This window comes from Plecotus auritus, assembly GCF_963455305.1.
Source record: "Plecotus auritus genome assembly, chromosome: 1".
NCBI classification, from domain to species: Eukaryota; Metazoa; Chordata; class Mammalia; order Chiroptera; family Vespertilionidae; genus Plecotus; species Plecotus auritus.
Window position 1 is genome coordinate 107863804 of NC_137770.1, and position 24238 is coordinate 107888041.

The window sequence follows — 24238 nt, forward strand, 5'->3', positions numbered from 1 at the left end:
CTCTCACAATCCAGTACTGCTGGCTCCCAACTGCTCGCCTGCCTGCCTTCCTGATTGCCCCTAACTGCTTCTGCCTGCCAGCCTGATCACCCCCTAACTACTCCCCTGCCAGCCTGATTGATGCCTAACTGCTCCCTTGCCAGCCTGTTTTCCCCTAACTGCCCTCCCCTGCAGGCCTGGTCACCCCTAACTGCCCTCCCCGGCAGGCCTGGTCCCCCCCCAACTGCTCTCCCCTGCAGACCTGGTCACCCCTGCCTTCCCCTGCAGGCCTGGTCCCCCCCAACTACTCTCCCCTGCAGGCCTGGTCACCCCCAACTTCCCTCCTCTGCCAGCTTGGTCACCCCTAACTGCCCTCCCCTGCAGGCTTGATCGCCCCCAACTGCTCTCCCTTGCAGGCCTGGTCCCTCCCAACTGCCCTCCCCTGCTGGCCATCTTGTGGTGGCCATCTTGTGTCCACAAGGGGGCAGGATCTTTGACCACATGGGGGCAGCCATCTTGTGTGTTGGAGTGATGGTCAATTTGCATATTACTCTTTTATTAGATAGGATTGAGGTCTGGTGCACGGGTGGGGGCCTCCCTAAACAGAGGTTAAATAGTTTATGTCAATGTACTCAGGGAGACTGATAGAAATCTGATTAGTGTCATTTGCTGTCCATACCCAAGGACAAATGAAGTTAGAAAAGGCAACTGGGTCCCTCCCTGCAACGTGGATAATAGCTCCTCCTCAAACTCCACTGTCTTAGAATGTATGTTAAGGAATTTTAAAAGGGGGTTTATTGGGGACTACGGAGTAAAACTAGTCCCCTGGGAGTTAAAAAGGATGTGTGAAATAGACTGGCCATCTTTTGGAGTAGGATGGCCACCAGAGGGCACACTGGATGTCCCCACGATCAGGAATGTTCACAGAATTATCACAGGAGACTCAGGTCATCCTGACCAATTCCCTTATATTGACCAGTAGCTATTAAGTCACTTTGGATTGGGTTTTGTGTATATAAGGAAAAATGGCAGGCTCCTCAGAAGTAGAATAAGTCTCCTATTCTGCAGGAACCCCCTGAGGAAGCCCTGCCAGTTCTACCACCTCTATAAGTGCCTCAAGCAGTACCCAGTGCCTCTTTGCCTAGCCAGAAGCTTAGATATACCACCTCCTTCCGTCTCCCCTCAACCAGACTCTCCAGAGCCAGTTGGATGATGTTTGCACTCAGCTGGTCGGGGACCCAAACCACTCCCGGCTTTCCAGATGCCCCTCCGAGAAATGCAGGGTCCTCATATAATTGGAGAAAACAGGACCCCACAAGAGGGGGAATCGGTCTTTTACCACCAGCCTCTCACTACGACCAATCTCTTAAATTGGAAGCATCATACTCCCGCTTACTCCAAAAAACCTCAAGCCAATCTTTCAGACCCATAAGCCCACTTGGGTCGACTGCAAGCAACTCCTTCTCACGCTCTTTAACACTGAGGAGCGCATGAGAATAATAATAGAAGCTTGGAAATGGCTCCAGACCCAGGCCCCGCCAGGGACATTAGACACAGACAGATGGGCCAGGGAGGTTCTCCCAGATGTGGAACCCAGATGGGACCCAAATTTGGAGGATGGGAGGGCCAGATTAGAGAGATACTGGCTGGCCTTCCTCCAGGGGCTCCGGGATGGGACCAAGAAGCCCACTAATATGGCCAAGACTTCTGAGGTTTTCCAGAGGCCTGATGAAAGTCTGGCAGCCTTTTATGAGAGACACTGTGAAGCATATTGAGTTTACACTCCCTTTGACCCAGAGGCCTCAGAGAATCAAACTATAGTCAATGCACCTTCATTAGTCAGGCTCAGCCAGACATAAGGAGAAAGCTACAGAAGCTTGAAGGATTTGTGGGAAAGAATGCAACCGAGCTACTAGAAATAGCAAACAAGGTTTTCATTAATTGGGACAATGCAGCTAAAAAAGGAGGCTAAGGAGAAACTAAAAAGGAAAGCAATTCTGATTGCAACGGATGTTATAGAAGCTAGCTCCCAGAAAAGGAAAGGGAGACAGCAAGGAGCCAAGTCAGGAAAAGGAAGGACAAATCTTAAATGGGACCAGTGTGCCTATTGTAAAGAAGTAGGACATTGGAAGAATGAATACCTGAGCTGCCAGAAGAAGCAGGCAAGGCCATCCAAACCACCCAGCTACTATCGGCCAGAGCCGCCTGAGGCAGACCTCATCGGACTGGCGGCATCTGACTCCGACTAGGACAGACTGGGCTCTTTCCAACTGGGCCCTTATGAGTCCATGGTTGAAATGAAAATTGGAGGCCAGACTGTGAACTTTATGGTTGATACAGGGGCAGAGCACTTGGTAGTTACTCAGAAAGTAGTTCCCCTCTTAGGATGGGAAGTCATCATTATTGGAGCTACTGGGGACCACACCTCCAGACCATTCTGCCACCCCCGCAGATGTCAGTTAGGCGGCCACCAGGTGGTTCATGAATTCCTGTATTTGCCAGATTGCCTGGTCCCTCTAATGGGCAGAGACCTTTTAGCCAAAATGAGAGCAGAAACCACCTTTGCCCCGACGGCTCAGCACAACTGCACTTAGGTGAGGAGACTTCTCCAAAGATCCTGTCTTTAGCAGTATCTAGGGAGGAAGAATGAAGACTTCACACCTCCCATTCAAAGAACTCACAATTAGAGCCTGAAGTAGAGAAGGAATTCCCGCTGGTCTGGACAGAAGGAAATCCCCTGGGCCTGGCTAAGAACCACGCCCCAGTGCTAATTGACTTGAAGCCTGGGGCACAGCATGTAAAATTTCCTTTTTCTGCCTTCAGCTGACACCCTCCAGTCATCCCGTTTGCCTTTGAGTGAGAAAACCCAACCACAGGAATAAGGAACAGTTCACCTGGACCAGACTGCCACAAGGGTTCAAGAACTCAACAACTCTTTTTAGTGGAGCACTAGTAGCAGATTTGTCCAAATTTCCAGGACAGGACGTGGGGTGCAATCTACTCCAATATGTAGACGACCTCCTACTGGCTAGCTCAGGGGTGGGCAAACTTTTTGACTCGAGGGCCACAATGGGTTCTTAAACTGGACCGGAGGGCCAGAACAAAAGCATGGATGGAGTGTTTGTGTGAACTAATATAAATTCAAAGTAAACATCATTACATAAAAGGGTACGGTCTTTTTTTTTTATTATTTCAATAGTTTTATTCATTTCAAACATTTTAACAAGAAGAATGTAAACACTAATTATTATAATTTGAAACTTCAAAAAATGGAGGAATCATAGCACAATAACATACCTTATATTGAAGATGGCAAAGGCAAAATAAAATTGCCTAACAAAGGAAAGGTACAAAAGCCTTTCAAATTAAACTTAAATATAATAAAATAATTTAAAACTAAAACAAATAGAAAAGAACAAAATGTGTAAACAGTAAATTAAACATTTTCTTTAGTGCAACTTCCAAATTATGCCCGGGACATAGATGTAGATGGCAATGTAGACTGGGTTGAAAGATTTTTGGTCTTTAAAACATCGACTTCAGTGGGAACAGTGTTGTTGGTCTCCTTTTTAGCTAATGCTCTGATACTGTGCTCTCCAGGGGCGTGTCTCCCTACATCACCATGCATTCCCAGGGTGATGTCAGGGGACGCGTCCGCGGGCATTACAAGGAGCCTCTGGAAGATTGAGAGGTTGTTCCTTCTACTGAATGGGCAGATATAAATCCGCCCACTCAGAAGAAGGAGCTGCGGCCATGTTTCCCGACGTTGCCATGTTAACACTGCTGCTGGTGAAGGAGCGGAGGGGAGAGCAAGAGAACCCTCTGCTCTTTCGGCTCCACGGGCTGGATAAAACAGCTGAACGGGCCGGATCCGGCCCGCGGGCCTTAGTTTGCCCACAGCTGGGCTAGCTCCATGTGAACACAGTGCTGGGAAAGAACACAAACCTTTCTAAGACTCTTAACTGAAACAGGTTACTGGTGTCCAAAAGGAAGGCTCAAATCTATCAGAGGGAAGTCAAATACCTAGGTTTCCTAATTACCCAAGGGAAACAAAGACTAGGGACTGAAAGAAAATAGGTAGTATGTGCCACACCAGTCCCCAGCACCCGGCGACAGATTCGGGAATTCCTAGGGGCAGCGGGGTTCTGTTGAATTTGGATCCCAGGATTCTCAGATCTAGCTAAGCCCCTCATGAAGCCTTAAAAGGAGAGGAAAAGGCACCCATTAACTGAGGTCCTGAACAGGAAAAAGCCTTCGTGACCATAAAGACAAAGCTCACCGAGGCACCAGCCCTAGGACTCCCAGATGCAACTTGGAACTTACACCTTTTCCTTCAAAAAAACAATGGGGTAGTCCTAGAGTTCTGACTCAGGAGTTGGGACCCTGGCAGAGGCCAGTAGCCTACCTCTCCCAAGACTGACCCAGTTGCCTCTGGGTGGCCCCCATGCCTCAGGGCCCTTGCAGCCATGGCCTTATTAGTCAAAGAGGCAGACAAACTCACTCTGGGGCAGAACTTAAATGTTAAGTGCCTCATGCTCGGATGACTCAATACCAAGGGCTCCTATGTGAAAATCCACGAGTAAGATTAGAGGCAGTAAGAACTCTTAATCCTGCCACTTTCCTACCCATCGCAGAGGGTACCCCTGAGCATGATTGTCTAGAAGTCCTAGAGGAGGTTTACTCCAGCCAGCCAGATCTAACAGAAAGGCCTCTACAGAATCCAGACTTAATATTGTTCATGGACAGTAGTAGCTTCCTAGATGAAGGAAAAAGACGAGCCAGGTATGCAGTGGTATCAAACTTTGAGATAACAGAGGCACAGGCCCTGCCTGAAGGATGGTTAGTGCAGAGTGCAGAACTTTGGGCCCCAGTCAGGGCCTTAAATCTCAGTAAGGATAAGCGTGCCAACGTCTGCACTGACTTGCGCTATGCCTTCACTACCCTGCATATCCATGGGGCCATGTACAAGGAAAGGGGGCTCCTGATGGCCGGAGGAAAAGAAATAAAAAATCAGAATGAGATCTTGAAGTTACTAGAAGCAGTCTGGGAGCCCAAGAAAGTAGCAGTCATCCATTGTAGAGGACACCAAAAAGGAAAAGACTCAGTGTCAGAAGGGAACTCTTGCGCAGACACAGCGGCAAGGCTAGCTGCTAAGGGGCGGGTGGCGCCATCGTGGATCATGCTGGTTCCTGAATTACCTGAACCTCCGAAATACACCCCTCAAGAAGAAAAATGGGCCCAATGAGAAGGGGGTAAAAGGACGAAGGAAGGTTGGTCGATATTCCCAGGTCATAGGGTCTACGTTCCAGAACAGTTAGCTCAGAGTAGTCCTCCAGCAGCATGAACTTACCCATTTAGGGAAGACGGCTCTAGAAACCTTGTTAAGCAGATACTATCTAACTGCCCATCTCCCTCCTTATGCACCTGAGTCTCTCAGCACTGCCTCCTCTGTGCATAGAACAATGCAAGGCAGGGGCCTGTAGGACCGAATTCAGCGCTGTGGGCAGGCTCCCTTTAAAGATCTAGAGGTAGACTTTACAGAAATAGGGCCTAGTAGAGGAAATAAATATCTTTTAGTTTTTGTCTGCACCTTTTCAGGGTGGGTTGAGGCATATCCTACCCACACGGAGAAGGCGAGAAGTCACTAAGGCATTACTGAAGGACATAATTCTGTGGTATGGAATGCCATTAACCATAGGGTCAGATAATGGCCCAGCCTTTATAGCTGAGGTAGTATAGCAGGTAAGGTAGCTAAGGCCTTAGGAATTAAGTGGAACTTAAATACAGCCTACAGGCCCCAGAGTTCAGGGAAAGTAGAACGCATGAAACGGACTCTCAATCAGGCTATGGCTAAGCTATGCCAGGAGACGAACTTACCCTGGACAGATATCTTACCAATTCTGCTCCTGCAGGTGTGCTGTGCCCCGAGAGCCAGGGTAGGGTTCTCTCCATTTGAAATTCTATATGGCAGACACCCTTCCTTAATTCAGCCAAAGGGAGATTTGGGGGAAATAGGGAACTCAGAAATTCAGAAACAGCTATAGGGACTTGGGAAAACTATCCTTGAAGTCCACAGATGGGTTACTGATCGATGGCCCATCTCTCTAGGAACAGCTGTGCATCCTCACAAGCCTGGGCACCAGGTTTAGGTTGAAAAAAGAAACCCCTTAAGCCAGTGGTCGGCAAACTGCGGCTCGCGAGCCACATGCGGTTCTTTGGCCCCTTGAGTGTGGCTCTTCCACAAAATACCACAGCCTGGGCGAGTCTATTTTGAAGAAGTGGCGTTAGAAGAAGTTTAAGTTTAAAAAATTTGGCTCTCAAAAGAAATTTCAATCGTTGTACTGTTGATATTTGGCTCTGTTGACTAATGAGTTTGCCGACCACTGCCTTAAGCCAACCTGGAAGGGACCTTATCCAGTCGTACTAACCACTCCCTCAGCTCTCAAAGTTGCAGGACTAAACACCTGATCCACCTCTCCTGAGTAAAAGCAGCCCACCAACTGGACAATCAGCATCCAGAGTGGAAGGTGACCTCTGACCTGAACCACCCCCTGCGGATCATCTTCAAGAAGATAGCGGATCTGGCTGACTGACCTAAATCTCCTTATGCCCTCCTAGCTGGATAATTATTGTTTTTGTTTTTTCCTAACAGTTTTATTCTGTCTTCATACAAGTGTCGCCGGAACCTCAGACTGGTACTGGGAGGAGAACTTCTCTGCCCTTGCTACTCCAACGACCCCTTGGGAAAGATGGTGAAGACTCGGGATACTGAACCTACTTTTTTGTCCCCCCACCCCCCTCTAGCAGGAAGTAGCTAGAGTGGTCACCAACCTTATCCCCAATTCCTGAGTCTTTTGTAATCCCAAGGCTAAGAACTGCTTGCGGAACAAGAGGGGGGAATGAAAAGGAAAATGGGGGGAGCTTGCAACTTAGTTCAGTATCTGGTGGGGGGAGCTTGCAACCTAGTTCAGTATCTGGTTAAAACTGTATTCTTACTTCCCCACTCTGACTGAACCTGGGCAGAGCTGCAGAGTCTAACCCCAGGGTCCCACCACAGCTGACTTGGGTGGAGCTGCGGAGCATGCCCCCAAGACCCCACCAAGACTGACTTGGGCGGACCATCAGGGGCCCACCACAGGAGGAGATATATAGGTCAGAGCCTCCCCACAAGTTCAGTTCAGGCTTTGGATCCGGAATTCCCCTGGACTAGCAGATCTGCAAAATAAAGGTTAAAACTTTCCTCCCTCAGTGCTGACTGATTGTTCTCCTGTGCATTCTGCCACAACACCATGAAAGCCTTTAAAGGAAACCTGAGTCTGGGGAAAGGCATAAGAATATCAGGAAAATAATGGAGAAGGGATATTTCAGAACTGCCTAATAAAAAGCACCCAGCTCACTGTCACTTTCTTCAATGTTAGTCATGAGAGAGGGTGAGTTTGGGTAAGTAGTCCAGGCACTGGGAATAGGATGCTTAAAGATCCTAAGGCATAAAGGAGCTTGTAGCATTCAAGAAACCAAATGATGCCGGACCAGTGTGGCTCAGTGGTTGAGCAGTGACCTATGAACCAGGAGGTCAAGGTTTGGTTCCCAGGCAGGGCACATGCCTGGGTAGCGGGCTCAATCCCCAGTGTGGGGTGTGCAAACATCATTGATGTTTCTATCTCTCTCTTCCTCCTCCTCCTCTCTGAAATCAATAAAAATATATTTTAAAAAAAAGAGAAAGAAACCAAACGATGTAACGTCCTTGGGAGTTTGACCCAGAGACCAGGAGTTTGATTGCTTGCTATGACTAGCACTGACCACCAGGGGGGCAGTGCGGAACAGGGCGGGTGACCAGCAGTGGCTGTGGGGTGCTGAGGGAGCAAGGGAAGGAGGAGGCAGGGAGGCTGGGAACCTGATTGGCCCTGATTGCCCGCAAGGCGATCTACCCATTCACAAATTTTGTGCACTGTGCCTCTAGTTTAAAAGTCTAAGAAGCAAAGATCAAATGCAAATGCCAACACAGTAAAAATGGCAAGTAACATCTCAGTGTTTGAATATAGTTTTGACCTTGTGAGCACTCAGAAAGGATCTTGGGGACTCCACCTTGGGGACCACATTTAGAGAACTGCTTATGTAGTCTGAAGAGCAAGAGACATAGAATGAAAAATCAAGAGTATAATGTCCATGCAAATCAAGGAGGAACTTTCAAGGAGGGACTGCTTGTGTCAAATATAGCTGTGAGGTCAAGACAAAACTGAAAAGTATCAAAAGACAAAGATCAGATTGTAATAGGTTGAAAAAAAGAATGGAAGGTAATCAAGTAGATTTCTATCCGGCTGTGGATCTAAGAAAAATATTTTTTTAAAGATGGGCAAGATCTGAGCAAGTTTTAATGCTCAAAAGAACAAGCTACTGATATAGGAAAGCATCTATAGATGAAAAGAGAAGGGAGCTGGACCCTAAAATGCAAAATAATCACGACTCCAGAAAAAATCCTTAACATTATAGAATACTTCCTGGGTCTTATCTTAAAACACACACACACACACACCCCAAAACTTTACTTTTTATCCCACAATCCCCCTCCTCCAAGTAAGACTGAAGGTTATGTGAAGCCATTCCCAATTCCCCTTACTAATTTCCATTAGATAGGCTGAAAAGCTAACCACTTGTTAGCCTAGTTTCCTTGCAACTAGTGGCCACTTGACCCAGTTCTGGATACTATGAAGTAAGTGATGATTTGCTGGAAGGTCTTGGAGAAGAGTTTTGTTTTCCTGATGAAAAGAACAATTCTCAGCTGAGACTGCCCTTTCTCCTTTCTGGAATAAATGTCTGGAGTTGTAACATCCATTTTGCAAACATGATAAAAATCATGAAAAGTCAATAACTAAGGAAGACAAAGGATAAGAATCAATAAGTAGTAGCGGCAAAGGCCTATATATAAACTTTTTATGAGAGAAATAACCTCTTATTTAAACCTCTCTTTGTTGTTTTCACTCTGCAGCTGAAAGCATTCCTGACGGATATACTAAGATGATCAGCTCTGGTGTCAATTAAAAGGCATCTCAATGTCTGATCACACTTTGGCTAAGACATACATAAAAGTGTCCTTTGGCTAAGATACCCCTGAGACATTAACATTCAAGCCTACAGGCGTGGCAAAAAAAAAACACAAAAAACAACAACAACAACGCCAATCTATTATTTTACTGATTATACAAGATGTATTCATAATAAACAATTCTGGAAGCAAACACAAAACAAGTACATTCAAAAGAACAATCACCACCCAGTGATAAACCATGCTATTTTATTCTATGCAACAAGAAAATAATTTCCCCTCTTCATTTATTCAGCAAACATTTATTTAGCACCTAGAAGGCAACAGATACTGTAAATAAGTAATAATTTTAGAAATAATATTTTAGTATAGACTGTAGTGTTCAAAGAATAGAGGATAATAATAGTCCTGAATACTAATTAATATAAGTGATCAAATAATGATAACTGACTTGAAATGGAGATAGTCTCTAGCTTTAAAGATCTCACAACCTGGAAAGGAGTCAAGAATAGATTGCTACTAGCCAAATATACATTTAATAACAGATGTAGGAAAAAAGAAGTATGAAAGCAAAATTTAAACAATGACTAATTCTAATTTTGCTTGCAAGAAACAAGTTAATCAATAGAAAAGATAAAGCATGAAGACAGCTGCATCCTTCCAAAATAAATTAAATAACAAAATTTTCTTAAAATAAACATAAAAAAACAGAAAGAATACTACTGAACTTTAACCCCTTATCTCCATTTTTACATCAAAAAAAAAAAAAACAGTGCTTATAAACCATTTAGAAAGAGATATGCTAAAAATAGTAAGTAATAGTAAAACCTGCCTCAAAAATACATTATGTAGCTACTTACTCTGGAATCACCACATAGCAAAAATGCAAACTACCTATACAATCTTACTAAAGTAGGACTATGAATATGTAAACAAAAATAATCAAGCTGGGGTTGAGTGATTTGTTTAGAAATTATATCCTCGTTAAATAAAAACTTTGTGCTTAGCATCAAGTCAAGAAATTTTAATTCCAAGGCTAAATTAAAATTTTATTGAGGCAAATTTTTTATTAGAGATCTAGCCTTAAAGTTACTAACTGACCCTGGCTTCCTGGGATGAAAAATGAGACTTGTGAAACAAAATCTATTTCTAATCGTCTATAATTAAGGCACATTTCCAAACTAATCTGTATATTATATGGGGTTTTTTTCTTAAAAAAATTTTTTTTTACATCTATACTTTAAAACCTGATTCTTGGCACTGAAACATACTCTCTATTTCTATGTATCTTCAGAGACACTCCAAGTCACAAGATTCATTGACATGTGACTTAGACTTCAAGGGGACAAAACGAAATAGAAATGTTTATTTGAACTGCAACCATACCTTAGATTTTTTAAGTGAAGTGGTTCCTGTCTGAGTCTGCACAGACTAGGCCAGTGGTCGGCAAACTCATTAGTCAACAGAGCCAAATATCAACAGTACAACAATTGAAATTTCTTTTGAGAGCCAAATTTTTTAAACTTAAACTTCTTCTAATGCCACTTCTTCAAAATAGACTCGCCCAGGCCATGGTATTTTGTGGAAGAGCCACACTCAAGGGGCCAAAGAGCCGCATGTGGCTCACGAGCCGCATGTGGCTCACGAGCCGCGGTTTGCTGACCACTGGACTAGGCTAAACACCAAATCAGGTTACAAAGGAACCCTTCTGGCAGGGATATACCCCTTTTTGGAATTCTGAATAGTAATCATGAGAGATTATAGGATACTGTATTTTCCTTAGTTTGACACAGATTATGGGCTAACATCCCAAATTGTAAAGGTATGAGAAGATGGCTCCTTATTCTCTTTTAATTTTCACTGCTAAGGTTAACAGGATCAGCCTTGGCCAAGGAACTCAGTTGCGTAGAGTGTCCCCCTGATTTGCCAAGGTCGCGGGTTTGAGCCCTAGTCAGGGCAGCAAGGATCAACCAATGAATGCATAAATGAGTGGGATAACAAATTGATGTTTCTCTCTCTCTCTACCTTTCTCTCTCTAAATTCAACAAATTTAAATTTTAAAACAAGGTAAACAGGATCAAACACCAAATCATCATTCACTTACAAAGGGAAATCCTATTGTGCTGAAGGCAAGGAACTGGGCAAGATAATCTAATTAGGTTTATTCTCTACTTTCAATGAACTAAGTACAACAGCCTGTTTTTGGTTCTGGCAGCCTATACAGTATCTATACATATAAAGAGGTAACATGCTAATTTGTCCATGATGGTGTTCCCGTAACAACCTATTTGCATATTGATGCACGTTCAGCAGGGGGTGGGCGGCCCCAAGTTCCCAGGGGCCGGAGGACAGCGCCTGACAGGAGCCCAGGGAGTGCAAAGAAGGAAGAGGAAGTGGCCACGGGGAGCTCTTCCAATCTCCCTGCATGGACACCCTACCCCAGCCCCCTTACTCCCAGGGGGACGGGGAGACTGACTGTATGGGGAGAAGACCCAGCCTAGGGGGCTGCAGCTCGCACCTCCAACTCCCGATCTCTTCCCCCACCACTCCCACCAGGGGCGCCCACAATAGCACGCCAGCGACCACCCGTCAGCACCCCCAAGGCATCCGGGGCCCATCTGGGGCTGGGCACGCCTCTCCTCCCTACAATTCCAGACCAAAGTGGAGGCAGGCCTGAGCAGCCCTCCAGGGTCAGACCCTTCCCCCTGACAGCAGCAGCGCTGTCTCTGCAAAGGAAGCGCGCTGAAACTCGCTGGGGGTGCAGCTAAACCTGCCCTCCTAGCCCACCTGGCTCTGCCCTGGCCTGGCCCCCACCCCGCTCCAGGAGATTGGAGCCCCGCCCTGAGTAGGTACATCTGCAAAATAGCCACGTACAATTTAAAGAATGGCGCCAAGGGGGAAGGTTTGACAGTTACTTCCCCTCAGCCTCGCCACCCCCCTAGTGCCCCCCTAACTCTCTGCCTGCCCCCCAGCGCCTCCAGGGACTACCACTGCTAAAGGGCTGCAGGCCAGAGCCCCCCCCCCACCCCCCACCCCCGCAAGGCCTGTGGAACCCTCTGCAAAACTTCCATAGCTACAGTCCCAGGAAATAATCATGCCCTCCTCTCCTAATCAGCACCTGCTACCTTCGAGGGTACCAGTGCGCTTAAAAATAACAATCTCTTCCTGTTAGACATCACTCACTTGATGAAACATTTCTAGGTTTATTAGCTCAGAACCTCCTCATGACAACCCAGTGAGGTAGGCGGGGAAGAGATTACAATTCCTGTGGTATATGCGTATGTATTCAGAAATGAAGCTCAGAGAGGAAAAGTGTCAAGCCCACTGGTTCCCAAGATGCAGCACACACCCCATGTGAGGGGGGGGGGGGCAATTTGATTTTAAATGAGGGCAATTCGAGAATGAGTTTACAGTGAATTTTTTGCATTTCTATGGTTCTAGGGGGCATCATCTACAGAGAATCCTACATAATAAAAGGCTAATATGCAAATGACCAAATGCTGGAATGACCAGTCACTATGATGCGTGCTGACCACCAGGGTGCAGACACTCAACGCAGGAGCTGCCCCCTGGTGGTCAGTGTGCTCCCACAGGGGGAGCGCCGCTCAGCCAGAGCCAGGCTCAACCGTTGGCGAGCACAGCGGCAGTGGTGGGAGCCTCTCCCGCCTCCATGGCAACACTAAGGATGTCCAACTGACGGCTTAGGCCCACTAAGCCGTCAGTCAGACATCCCCCCAGGGCTCCTGGACTGTGAGAGGGCACAGGCCAGGCTGAGGGGGACCCCCCCAAGTGCACAATTTTCATGCACCGGGCCTCTAGTCCTATATAATAAAAGGTTAATATGCAAACCAACCGAACAGCGAAATGGCCAGTTGCTATGATGCGCACTGACCACCAGGGGACAGATGCTCAACACAGGGGGAGCGCCGCTCAGCCAGAAGCTAGGCTCATGGCTAGCCAGTGCAGCGGTGGTGGCGGGAGCCTCTCCTGCCTCCATGGCAGCACTAAGAATGTCTAATTACCGGCTTAGGACCGCTCCCCGGGTAGAGCGGGCCTAAGTCATCAGTTGGACATCGCCTGAGGGTTCCCAGACTGTGAGAGGGCGCAGGCTGGGCAGAGGGACCACCCCCCTAGTGCACGAATTTCATGCACCATGCCTCTAGTACTATAGAAAGAACAATGATTAGTAAAGAAACTTAACACAAGTGTGAATGTTCCACTTTTATAACACATAAATATAGGAATAATTTTTTTCAATTGGTTTTTTCCATCTTTCAGCAGGTTCATGAGAACTGCATAAGGACTTTCCCTATCCTCCTTTTGAGGTATCAAGTTTTTTTATTTAAAGCAAATATATTCTGCTTGTATCATTTAAAGGTTTTCATAAAAGAATTCACTTACTTCATTTCAAGATGTGATAATTATAGCACTTCACAAACTAAAAACAAAACTGTACGAAAAATGGCAAAACGGGGAAACACAATAAGATTACAAGATTTGCCTGCCATGCAGTCACATAATCTATATATATAAAAGCCTAAGCGACTGTTCGACTGGTAGCTATGACACGCACTGACCACTAGGGGGCAGACACTCAACACAGGAGCTGCAGAGCTGCGGTGACTTGGCAGCTGCAGTTCTTGGGTGACACACCCGGAACCAGAGAGGAAGGAGCCGGATTCTGGGGTGCAGTCACCCGAGAATCACCCTCTAGCAATCCGGGACCCCTTGGGGGATGTCAGAGAGCCAGTTTCGGCCCAATCCCCACAGGCCAGGCTGAGGGACTCTAGTATTAAAAATAACTAATTACTTGAGTAACAGGAAAAAATTTGGACAAAATATTGGAAACCAAACTTAGATAAAAATCAGAATCCTTAAAAATGATTTTCTACACGAGCACTGATCATACTTATAATTCAGTAACATGATAAACCAAAATATTTATTCTTTAAATTTTGATTAAACTAGAAGACTATAAAAACTTTATAAATGGCCTGGCCAGTGGGGCTCAGTAGTTGAGTGGGAGGTCATGGTTCGATTCTGGGTCAGGGCACATACCTGGGTGGAAGCAGCCTATCGATGATTCTCTCTCATCATTGATGTTTCCTCTCTCTCTCTCTCTCTCCCCCCTCCTTTTTCTTCCCCTCTCAAATCAATAGAAATAAATGTTTTCAAAACTTGTAAAATGTATAGAATAATTTAGTTTTAAATTCTGCATTGTAGCAATTCCTTCTTAAGCTATATATTTTGAATCAGGATCAAGATACAAACAAAATGAACCGAGAAGATTTTATTTAGAGACTTTCTAATTTACTTTCTCCAGTAGCCCTCATAAATCCCCAACCTTTAAAAAATAATACATTTTAAAAAGTGAACAAAAATGAGACCTGAGTAATTAATGACATATTACTATGTGCAAAATATTAGTTCCTGAAAATAATGAACTAAACACATTGTTTTATATTTCTAAAGGCTTTGTCACTCAGTTGTAATGTATTTCTGCTTATACAAATTTTTAAAACTAGACTAAAATGCTTGCCTAAAGGCCAACTTAACTGTTCATTGTTTCACAGCTCTATCATCTACCCATTATTTATATTACTATTTATATTCATTTACATTACTAAGTAAACATATAAGAAACTTAAATAACTTTATCCAAAGGAAACAACCTAGCATAAAGGTGTGCTTCTTGTGGTAATCACTTGTTTTAACTATTTCCTCAGCTTTTGTCATTTTTGGGCTGCCTTCTAACCTAATCTTAAAACATTTTGTGAATCCTAAATTCTAATATAAAAAAAAACCCCAACTTGGTTATACTTATAGATTTGTGTAAGCACACACTAAAAATCATTCCTAATACAAGTCGAAAAGGAAAACAGCATTATGTCAAGCACTGTTGAGGCTGAGTAATCACACAAACTCGAGAAACTAGTAGCCTCACGTTTGCCAACTAACAATCCAGGCCTTGTAAGCCTTCTGATTCCATGTAAAATACATCATTCTAAAGGAAAAGGATGACTACTACTGTGCTTAACTTCTTGGCCTCACTATGATGTCATTTATAACAAGAGTTTTTCTTCTGGACTTTGTTAACAAAAAACCAGCTTGCAGTCTACACACAGAACTGGCAGTTGTTAGTAACCTAATGATTTGTTTGTCAAATGCATAACAAGCAATATGGATCAACATTCATTCACTAGACTTAAACTTTCACATAAAAACTATGAAGAACTTTAAATTTTAGTCCTGTATAATATGCCAACGCTTTTAATTATCACTGTCCCATGACTCTTTTGTCCTATTTCCAAATTAAACTGTGCAAATACTATGTTAAATATGAAATGCAATTAGGAAAAATTAACATTAAAATTTTGTACCATGATAACAATGTAGAAAAAAGTCCTGCTACATGGCATAACTAAGAAAGATTTCGTTTTTAATTACACTGCTCTGTATACAGTATCTTAGTATCCATTTTAACCTCCTTTAACTGGGAGTGCTATTTGATACTTGTCAATACCAGAGATGATCTCAAAAAAAGAAAAGGAAGGAAAAGAATCAACTTTACATTCTCGTCTCCCTGACAATGATCAGCCAACCTATTGGTTGCCTCCTGTAAGAGCCCAAACAGAGGCCAGGCCGAAGAGGAACCTGCAACCGAGCTACGTGCCCTGGACCTTAATCGAACCTGGGACTCTTCGGTCCACAGGCCCAAGGTCTATCCACTGAGCCAAACCGGGTAGGGCTCAACTTTCTTGAGGGTAGATATTAACTACAGAAGTAGGAATCGAATACCAACATGAAATCTAGATTATTGGTCAAATTTTACCTTTTTTAAAAAATTTCTTTTTAGCCCTACCTGGTTTAGCCTAATGGGTAGAGCGTCAGCCTGCGGACTGAAGGGTCCAGGTTTGATTCTGGTCAAGGGCACGTTCCGGGGTTGCGGACTCGAGGCATCATACAGGAGGCAGCCAATCAATGATTCTCTCTCATCACTGATGTTTCTATCTCCCTCTCCCTTTCTCTCTCTGAAATCAATAAAAATACATTTAAAAAAACAAAACCTTCCTTTTACATTACTCTGATATACACACAAAAAGTTAACACTCTTACCTAGACTGTTACCAAATAAAACCCAGCAAGAATGATATTATGGGTCTTTCTGAGCACTTGTTTGACCCAATCTGAAGTGGCCACATTTGCAACAAAATTGATCACTCCGATTTTAAAAGAAAATTCACTATTTCTTTTTATATAGTTCCTATTAGTCTTTCTCAATTGTTAATAAAAGGTGGGTAGATAAACATTTTGAGGTAAAGGTATCATTTGTATTTTTTTTTGGTAGTTTTTCCTCCTCCCGCGGGGAAAACAATAGAGTTCAACACATAGTTTCTATAAAACTAAGTGTCTTTAGTATTTAAGATACAGTAGAGTTGGTCTCATACCTCCACGTTACTAGCTGAATTTTAATCTTAGATATTTTATATATGGTAAATTGGGAGTAGTCCAAAACCCTAACAGCCATCAGCAACAGTAAACACACACTAAACTTGCTCCCGAAACAGTTCCTCCAGCGCCCCAGGTGAGGGAGTGTCCCAGACTGAGACCAGGCGCCTCCCATCACCCAGCTCGGAAGCACCGAAGATCGGGGTGGGGGCGACCCAGGAACACCTGCGGAGCTACGCAGTCTCCCGGTGCAGGATAATCTGACCCGGAAAACTCTACCAGGAACAGTCGGGGACACGACAGCTCCCTCTACACTCTGCACCCCACCACTCCCCAGAACTTCCAGGCCCAGCCAGGCCCGAAGCAGCGGGAAGGCGGCAACTCACCGCGATCATGACCGTGTCTTCTCCCTGAAACTTGGCGATGTACTTATCGCCGCGGTTCACTTCAGACTCGTTGAGAGGTCTGAAGCGACACATCACTTTGATGTTGCACTCTGCCGGGTCCGCCATCTTCCTCGCTGCCGGGGCCGGAGGCCGGGAGCCACTCCCCGCCGCTCAGTCCGGGAGGAAGCAGGCCCGGGCTGAGGGTCTAGGGTCACGAAGGTCGAGAGAATAAGTCCCCGGGGTCGCACTTTCTCCAGAGGGGGCGGAGGGGGACGGAGACTGGAAGCGCCGGCGCCGGCAGCCTCGCCCAGAGGCTCACTTCCGATCCATCATGGCAGCCAAGGCGGTGGCGGCACCGGGTGGAGCGTCCACGGCGCAGCTCCTCAGCTTCCCCCTCACCGGCCTGGACAGACTGCAGGTTCTGGGAGACCAGGAAAGTGGTCACCTCTTTCCTTGGAGAGAGCAGGCTGGCCCACCGCCTTCTCGCTCGGCTGTCTGCTTGACGGCTGACCCCGTCACTTCTGGAGCCACAGACCCACGACGCGGCGGCGGGAGGGGCGGCGCGCGAGGAGCACTGCGCAGTCGCGGATGCCCGGCTCGGCGACCAATCCTTGCCCGCGCCCGGCGGTCGCGGATTCAAGTTTTGCTGGCGGCTCACTCCAAGTTTAGTCACCCGGCCCCTGCTCCCGCTGGGCGGCAGAAAGCCCGAGCTAAGGCAGACAGACGCACTTAGCTTTCTTTAGGGAACAATAGATTTGTTAAAACCATGTTGTCTTCTTTTTTTTTTTTTCATTTGTTTAAGTAAAATGCTATATTCCAATAAGGAATGTTTGCTTTCTCTTTGGTCTGGAGATAAAATTGATTCCAAGCCAGCTTTTGCCCGAAAAGGGAAGATTTGAATGAAGGGTGGGACATGCTCTCTACTTTAACAGTTGTTCTTTCCTGAGAGAGTGGTTTTGGAAGACAGGGAAAAAAAAGAAAAGAAAAGAAATTTCTTCTGAGGAGAAATGTGGAAGAATAAATAGGTTGAGGTGGGAGAAGGCTCTCAATCAGAGGTCCTTCCTCTTCAGTAATGAACAAATGGAACTTACCAGTTTCAACACTGGAGGAATGAGGACCCTGGAGTGTAAAGATAGTTTCAAAGTCCCGGGGTAAATTTGTGGGTTACATATCTAAAGAAAACCACTCCACAGTTGATTTTGCCTTCTATTTTAAGAAGGATGCCATAATGGCTCTCCCATGAAAGTGGCTCTGAAGTGCTATGAAAGAACAGCAAAAGATAATTAGAAACCCTTCCTCTGGTTCTGATTTTGTGTGTAGGATCGGACTATGAAAACCTTCAATGCTCATTGCCCTTGCTCAATCATCCTAATACCTCTAAAAATAAAACCATTGTTCAACAGATTCAGGTTTGATCCACCACAATGAGGGAAATGTCACACCAGGGGATCTGTGGGGCATCTACCCAAACAAAGGTGTCAACCAATTGTCATTGGTGCCAATGCAATATCAATGGGATTCCCCAATTTGGGATGCAGTGAAGAAGAAAACTTTATTTAGTGCCACAGCTCAACAGTAATACAGTATAGCTGTGAAAACAACACTGCTATGGAACAGCTCAATACAGATTGAGGCAAAAGTATGTTTACAGTTGTTTGTATGGGAAATAATGCAGTAAATTATAAACAAAATATGAAAATAAACTGTGGCTTTTTTGCAAAGGGTTTGCTGCCAGAACACAGATGTTGTGAAAACTCCCACTAAATTAAACCCAAAATAGGAAAGGAAAAGACTCATACAACCATCTTCATCATTGGACAGGTATAGATTCTAGAAAGTCTACCACTACTGGCCATCTGATCTACAAATGAGAGTGGGATTGACAAAAGAACCATTGAAAAATTTGAGAAGGAGGCTGCTGAGATGGGGAAGGACTCCTTCAAGTATGCCTGGGTCTTGAATAAACTGAAAGTTGAATGTGAGATGAATATCACCATTGATATCTCCCCATGAAAATTTGAGACCAGCCAGTATTATGTGACCATCATTGATGCCCCAGGACACAGAGTCTTCATAAAAAACATGATTACAGGCACATACCAGGAAGACTGTGCTGTCCTGATTGTTGCTGCTAGTGTTAGTGAAATTGAAGCAGGTATATCCAAGAATGGGCAGACCCAGGAGCATGCCCTTCTGGCTTACACACTGGGTGTGAAACTGACTGTTGGTGTCAACAAAATGGATTCTACTGAGCCACCCTACAGCCAGAAAAGCTACGAGGAAATTGTTAAAGATGTCAGCACCTATATTAACAAAATTGGCTATAATCTTTTTTTTAAATATATTGTATTGATTTTTACAGAGAGGAAGGGAGAGGGATAGAGAGTTAGAAACATCGATCAGCTGCCTCCTGCACACCTCCTACTGGGGATGTGCCCGCAACCAAGGTACATGCTCTTGACTGGAATCAAACCTGGGACCTTTCAGTCCGCAAGCTGACGCTCTACCCACTGAGCCAAACCGGTTAGGCGCAAAAATTGGCTATAATCTTGACACAGTACCATTTGTGCCAATTTCTGGAGCCAAGTGCTAATATGCCTTGGTTCAAGGGGTGGAAAGTCACTGTAAAGATGGCAATGCCAGTGGAACCACACTGCTTGAAGATCTGGATTACATCCTGCCACCAACTTGTCCAACTGCCAAGCCCCTGAATCTGCCCCTCCAGGATGTCTACAAAACTGGTGATATGCCTACTCTCCCTCTGGGCCAGGTGGAGACTGGTGTTCTCAAATCAGCATGGTGGTCACCTTTACTCTAGTCAATGTTACAACTGAAGTAAAGCCTATTGAAATGCACCATGAAGCTTTGCGTGAAGCTCTTCCTAGGGACAGTGTCAAGAACATGTCTGTCAAAGATGTTTGTCATGGCAATGTGGCTGGTGAAAGCAAAAATGACCTACCAATGGAAGCAGCTGGCTTCACAGCTCAGGTGATTATCCTGAACCATCCAGGCTAAATCAGTGCTGAATATGCACCTGTGCTGGATTGTCACACAGCTCATATAGCTTGCAAATTTGCTGAGCTGAAAGAGAAGATTGATCATCATTCTGGGAAAAAGCTGGAAGATGGCCCCAAGTTTTTGAAATCTGGTGATGCTGCCATCATCTATATGGCTCCTGGCAAACCCATGTATGTTGGGAGCTTCTCTGACTACCCTCCTCTGGGTCGTTTTGCTGTTGGTGACATGAAACATATAGCTGCTGTGGGTGTCATCAAAGCTGTGGACAAGAAGGCAGCTGCAGCTGGCAAAGTCACCAAGTCTGCCCAGAAAGCTCAGAAGGTTAAATAAATATTATCCCCAATACCTGCCACCCCAATTCTTAATCAGTGGTGGAAGAATCGCCTCAGAAATGTTTGTCTCAATTGGCATTTAAGTTTAATAGTAAAAGGCTGGTTATTGATTACAATGCATCACAAAACCTTCAGAAGGAAAAGAGAATGTTTTGTGGACCATTTGTGGTTTTTTGGTGTGTGTGTGTGGAGGGGGGGGGACAGTTTTTAAGGTGTTAGTTTTTAAAATTAGTACTTTTTAATGGAAACGACTTGACCCAAATCTGTCACAGAATTTTGTGACTATTAAAACCAAGTTTAATAAGAAAAAAGAAAAACATCTGTATCCACATATTCACACTTGTAAACCTATTTTTGCCATACTCTGCAGTGTTACAGCGCAGGCCAGGGGTTCCTGGGGCTAGGCCCCTCTTCAGCTAGGCAGCTCTGCTCTGTCCCACCCCATGCCTGCTTGTCTGTCTGTGTGGCCCACTTCAAGTTTCTCAGTAGGCACTCCAGCTCCAGCCTGGAGCTGGTCCCAAACCAGCAAGGAGCTGACTTATATAGATAGAAGTCCTGGCCTCTGATCGCTGACTGGTCAGCATAGCGCTGCTCTGATTGGTCAGAGTTGCACAGCTCTGATTGGATGGGGAAAGCTTCAGTCTTATGAGTTGAAATAGGACTCCAGAAACTTCTTTATAAGGGCTGGCTTAGAAACCCAGTTCAGGCAAACAGTTTAGTAGCACAGAGGCAGTCAGCCTAGTGTAGAGGCTTCTCTGCAAAGTGCAGTTTGCTGAGAAAACCCATGTGCAGAAATTTTTGCTAGGCTTTGCTTTTCTTTCCTTTCTTTTCCCTTTCCTTCCTTCCTTTCTTTTCTTTTCTTTTTTCTTTTTTTTTGCCAAGTTAGCCACCAGGAACACTTCTTAGTCCTCAGGGTTAACAAAGGAAAAGGTGGAGTTGTTATAGGGTTTTGGGGAAAGTGTGGAGTTCACATAAAATTTAAGCCCTGGCTGGTTTTGTTTGGTGGATAGAGCATTGGCCTGAAGACTGAAGTGTCCCAGGTTGGACTCCAGTCAAGGGCACATGCCCAGGTTGTGGGCTCAATCCCCAATGGGGGCATGCAGGGGGCAGCTGATCAAGGATTCTCTCTCATCATTGATGTTTCTATCTCTCCCTCTCCCTTCCTCTCTGAAATCAATAAAAATATATTTTAAAAAATTTAAATGAATTTTCATAGTGTTAAAGAAGAAAAAAAAAAAAAACCACTAGAGGTGTAACTGCAGAATCAATTCAAACGGGTCTTATTCTGTTCCTAAAAAGATACTGAGTTGTTTTTCAGAGACAACAGGACAAGCTTAAGTAGAGGAGGGAATTTTGACCTCTGATAACACCCGGAACCAAAGTTTCACCTTTCTCCCCTCCCCTCCCCTCCCCCAAGGAAATAAAGGACCCCTTTCAGAAGCTAAGAGTCTGTTTTCCAGGAAGATCCAATGCTAAAGTCCCTTACCATATCCTAATATATAAAAACCCTGGGTCCGTCATGACTGGAGGCTCGACCAACCGGAAGTCAGTCCTGCAGTCAGCGCTGGGTTGCCGTGGTGACCCAGCACTGACTGCTGCAGCTGCAGGGGCAGTGATCCAGCACTGACTGCTGAGGGGGCTCAAATTGGGCCCAGAGAGAGACCTGAAGAGAGAAGCAGGGTCTGATCCGTAGCTTGTGGGCAGCTGTTGATCAGCACTTGCCTCTCTCTTTCTCTCCCGGCCAGGCCAACAGCCGTGCCTCCATTTCTCTCCAGGCTTCCACCGGGGCTGCTGATCAGCCCCGCCTTTCTGATCAGGCCCTGTTGATAGGCCCAAAGACACTGACTGGCATAGAAACTGACCAATCAGAACCAAATCTGGGTCAACTGTGAGGAACCAATGGCTGCCTAGGAGGCAGAGCTTTTGATGCTGACTGGCATAGAAACTGACCAATCAGAACCAAATTGGCCAGCAGAAGAGAGCAGTTGGGGGCGAGATCAGGTCGGCAGGGGAGGGTGGTTGGGGGCAACCAGGCCAGCAGGGGAGGGCTGTTGGGGGCGAGATTAGGCTGGCAGGGGAGGGCAGTTGAGGGTGATCAGGCAGGAAGAGGCAGTTGGGGGCAAGATCAGGCCGGCAAGGGAGAGCAGTTGGGGGCAAGATCAGGCCAGCAGGGGAGGGCAGTTAGGGGCGATCAGGCAGGCAGGCAGGTGAGCGGTTAGGAGCCAGCGGTCCCCAATTGGAAAGAGTGCAGGCTGGGCTGAGGGAACCCCCCCCCCTCTGTGCATGAATTTCGTGCACCGGGCCACTAGTCTTACCATAAATGCCCAAGTTCCAAAGTTCTTCCGTTGAAACTTGCCCTGCCAGCACTTCTGCAAACCAGCCTGTTTTCCTCAACCCCTTAAATCTCACTCTGGCCCTAGCCGGTTTTGCTTAGAGGATAGAGTGCAGGCCTGCAGACTCAAGGGTCCTGGGTTTGATTCTGGTCAAGGGCACATACCTGGTACGCCAGTTGCAGGCTCAGTCATGTGTAGGAGGCAACCAATTGATGTGTCTCTCTCACGTCAATGTTTCTCTCTCTGTGTCTCTTTCCCTCCCTTCTGCTCTGTATAAAAATCAATGGAAAAAATATCCCTGGGTGAGGATTAAAAAAGAAGAAGAAGAAATATAAGGAAAGAGATTCCTTTCCCTTTAAAAAAATCTCACTCTGAACCAGGGATGGGGAGACAGATTTGAGCTTTGCCTCTTGTCTCCTTGCTGGTGGACCTTTTTTCCCTCTCAAAATCTGGTGCTGCAGTATTGGTTTCTATGCACCTTGGGCAGTGAGCCCTTGCTTGAAAGCAGAGGCCACAAATAGTTTCACTGGTGTTAAAAGCCTACGATAGCAAACTTGGTTTAATACCTGATCTAATTGCAGTTTCAACCTCTTCCAGAAACATAGTCTTAATCAACCAGTGTGTAATTTTCTGGTCAAGGACCAGTAAGGTAATGTCACATAGCCCTTCTTCATCCTTCATAAAAATAAGAGGCAATCTACACAATAAAAATTCTTCCCCTTCTCTTCCCTCCAAGAAAAGAAGTATTGGTCCAAAAATAATCCTTTGTTTTCTTTTGATAATAACTCCCTTGCCCCACTGTTCTTCCTATAAAATCCTTCCATTTTGTACAATTCCTCAGAGCCCTCTTCCAGTTGCTCAATAGAATGCTCCCTGATACTTGAATATCTTAATAAAGCCAATTAGATATTTGAATTTACTTAGTTAATTTTTTTATTTTTATTTTATTTTATTTTATTTTTTTAGCAATGGACTCCAAACAAAGCAGACCTGTGACACCAGGTCTAAATTACAAATGGACCCAGGGCTTTGTTTCCTTGGGAACAAGTTAAGGTAGCTGTGAAACGTTATCTTTATAAACTGCTGTCCCAAAGCTCTAACTTGGCTTAAAAATCAATATGACTTACATCCTTAAGGCAACTGTGGGAAGGTTTCTTCCTACTGATGTAATTTCAAACCATTTGTAATAGTCTATGTTTTAGAGAACAACATTTTCAGTGTGTAAGGAAGCAATAGTCACTGAAAGAAGGAGGTTGTGGCCGGTAGGCCACCTCTTTTCCACCTTTGCAACAGGACCTCATGAAGGTTCTGCCCTCAGCCCTATACTCTTTTCTCTTTGAACTCACTTCAACAATTGCTGGAATCCCACATCTACAACTCTGAACTTTTCACTTGTGTGGCATTTACATCAATCCAGCAGCTTATAGGCTACCTTATTGTTGGAAACTACCCATTGTTTTCACTATCAGAAAAGTGTAAACAAGGAATGCAGAAGGCTGGTGGACCTTGAGCTCTGGCAAGGGCCAAAGTTATGCACCAATTGTTTAGTCGAAACAATGGTGGCTCAAGCAATTTCCTGACCAAATAGTCTCAAAGTGAATCTTTACTAATATTTACTGACCTTTAAGATAGTCTATCTGCTGCTGGAATTGCCTGCCTGACTAAGGGCAATATGTGTATCTAAAATTGAATATAAGG

General features: G+C 45.2%; 1 protein-coding gene and 1 pseudogene across 2 annotated transcripts in view; one reads left to right on the forward strand and one right to left on the reverse strand.

Moving 5' to 3' along the window:
- The window catches only part of KIF5B (kinesin family member 5B), a 91525-nt gene extending 74084 nt beyond the window's left edge, over positions 1–17441 (reverse strand). Inside the window, exon 1 of the mRNA XM_080686169.1 lies at positions 16858–17441. Coding sequence (XP_080542295.1) covers positions 16858–16983 — 126 coding nt within the window. The 5' untranslated portion in view covers positions 16984–17441. The remainder of the gene's footprint in view (positions 1–16857) is intronic.
- LOC308240741 (elongation factor 1-alpha 1-like) lies at positions 17189–20205 on the forward strand (annotated as a pseudogene). Its single transcript has 3 exons — positions 17189–17294; positions 18638–19203; positions 19416–20205. The product of its transcript is annotated as an elongation factor 1-alpha 1-like (transcript).
- The last annotated feature ends 4033 nt before the right edge of the window (positions 20206–24238 follow it).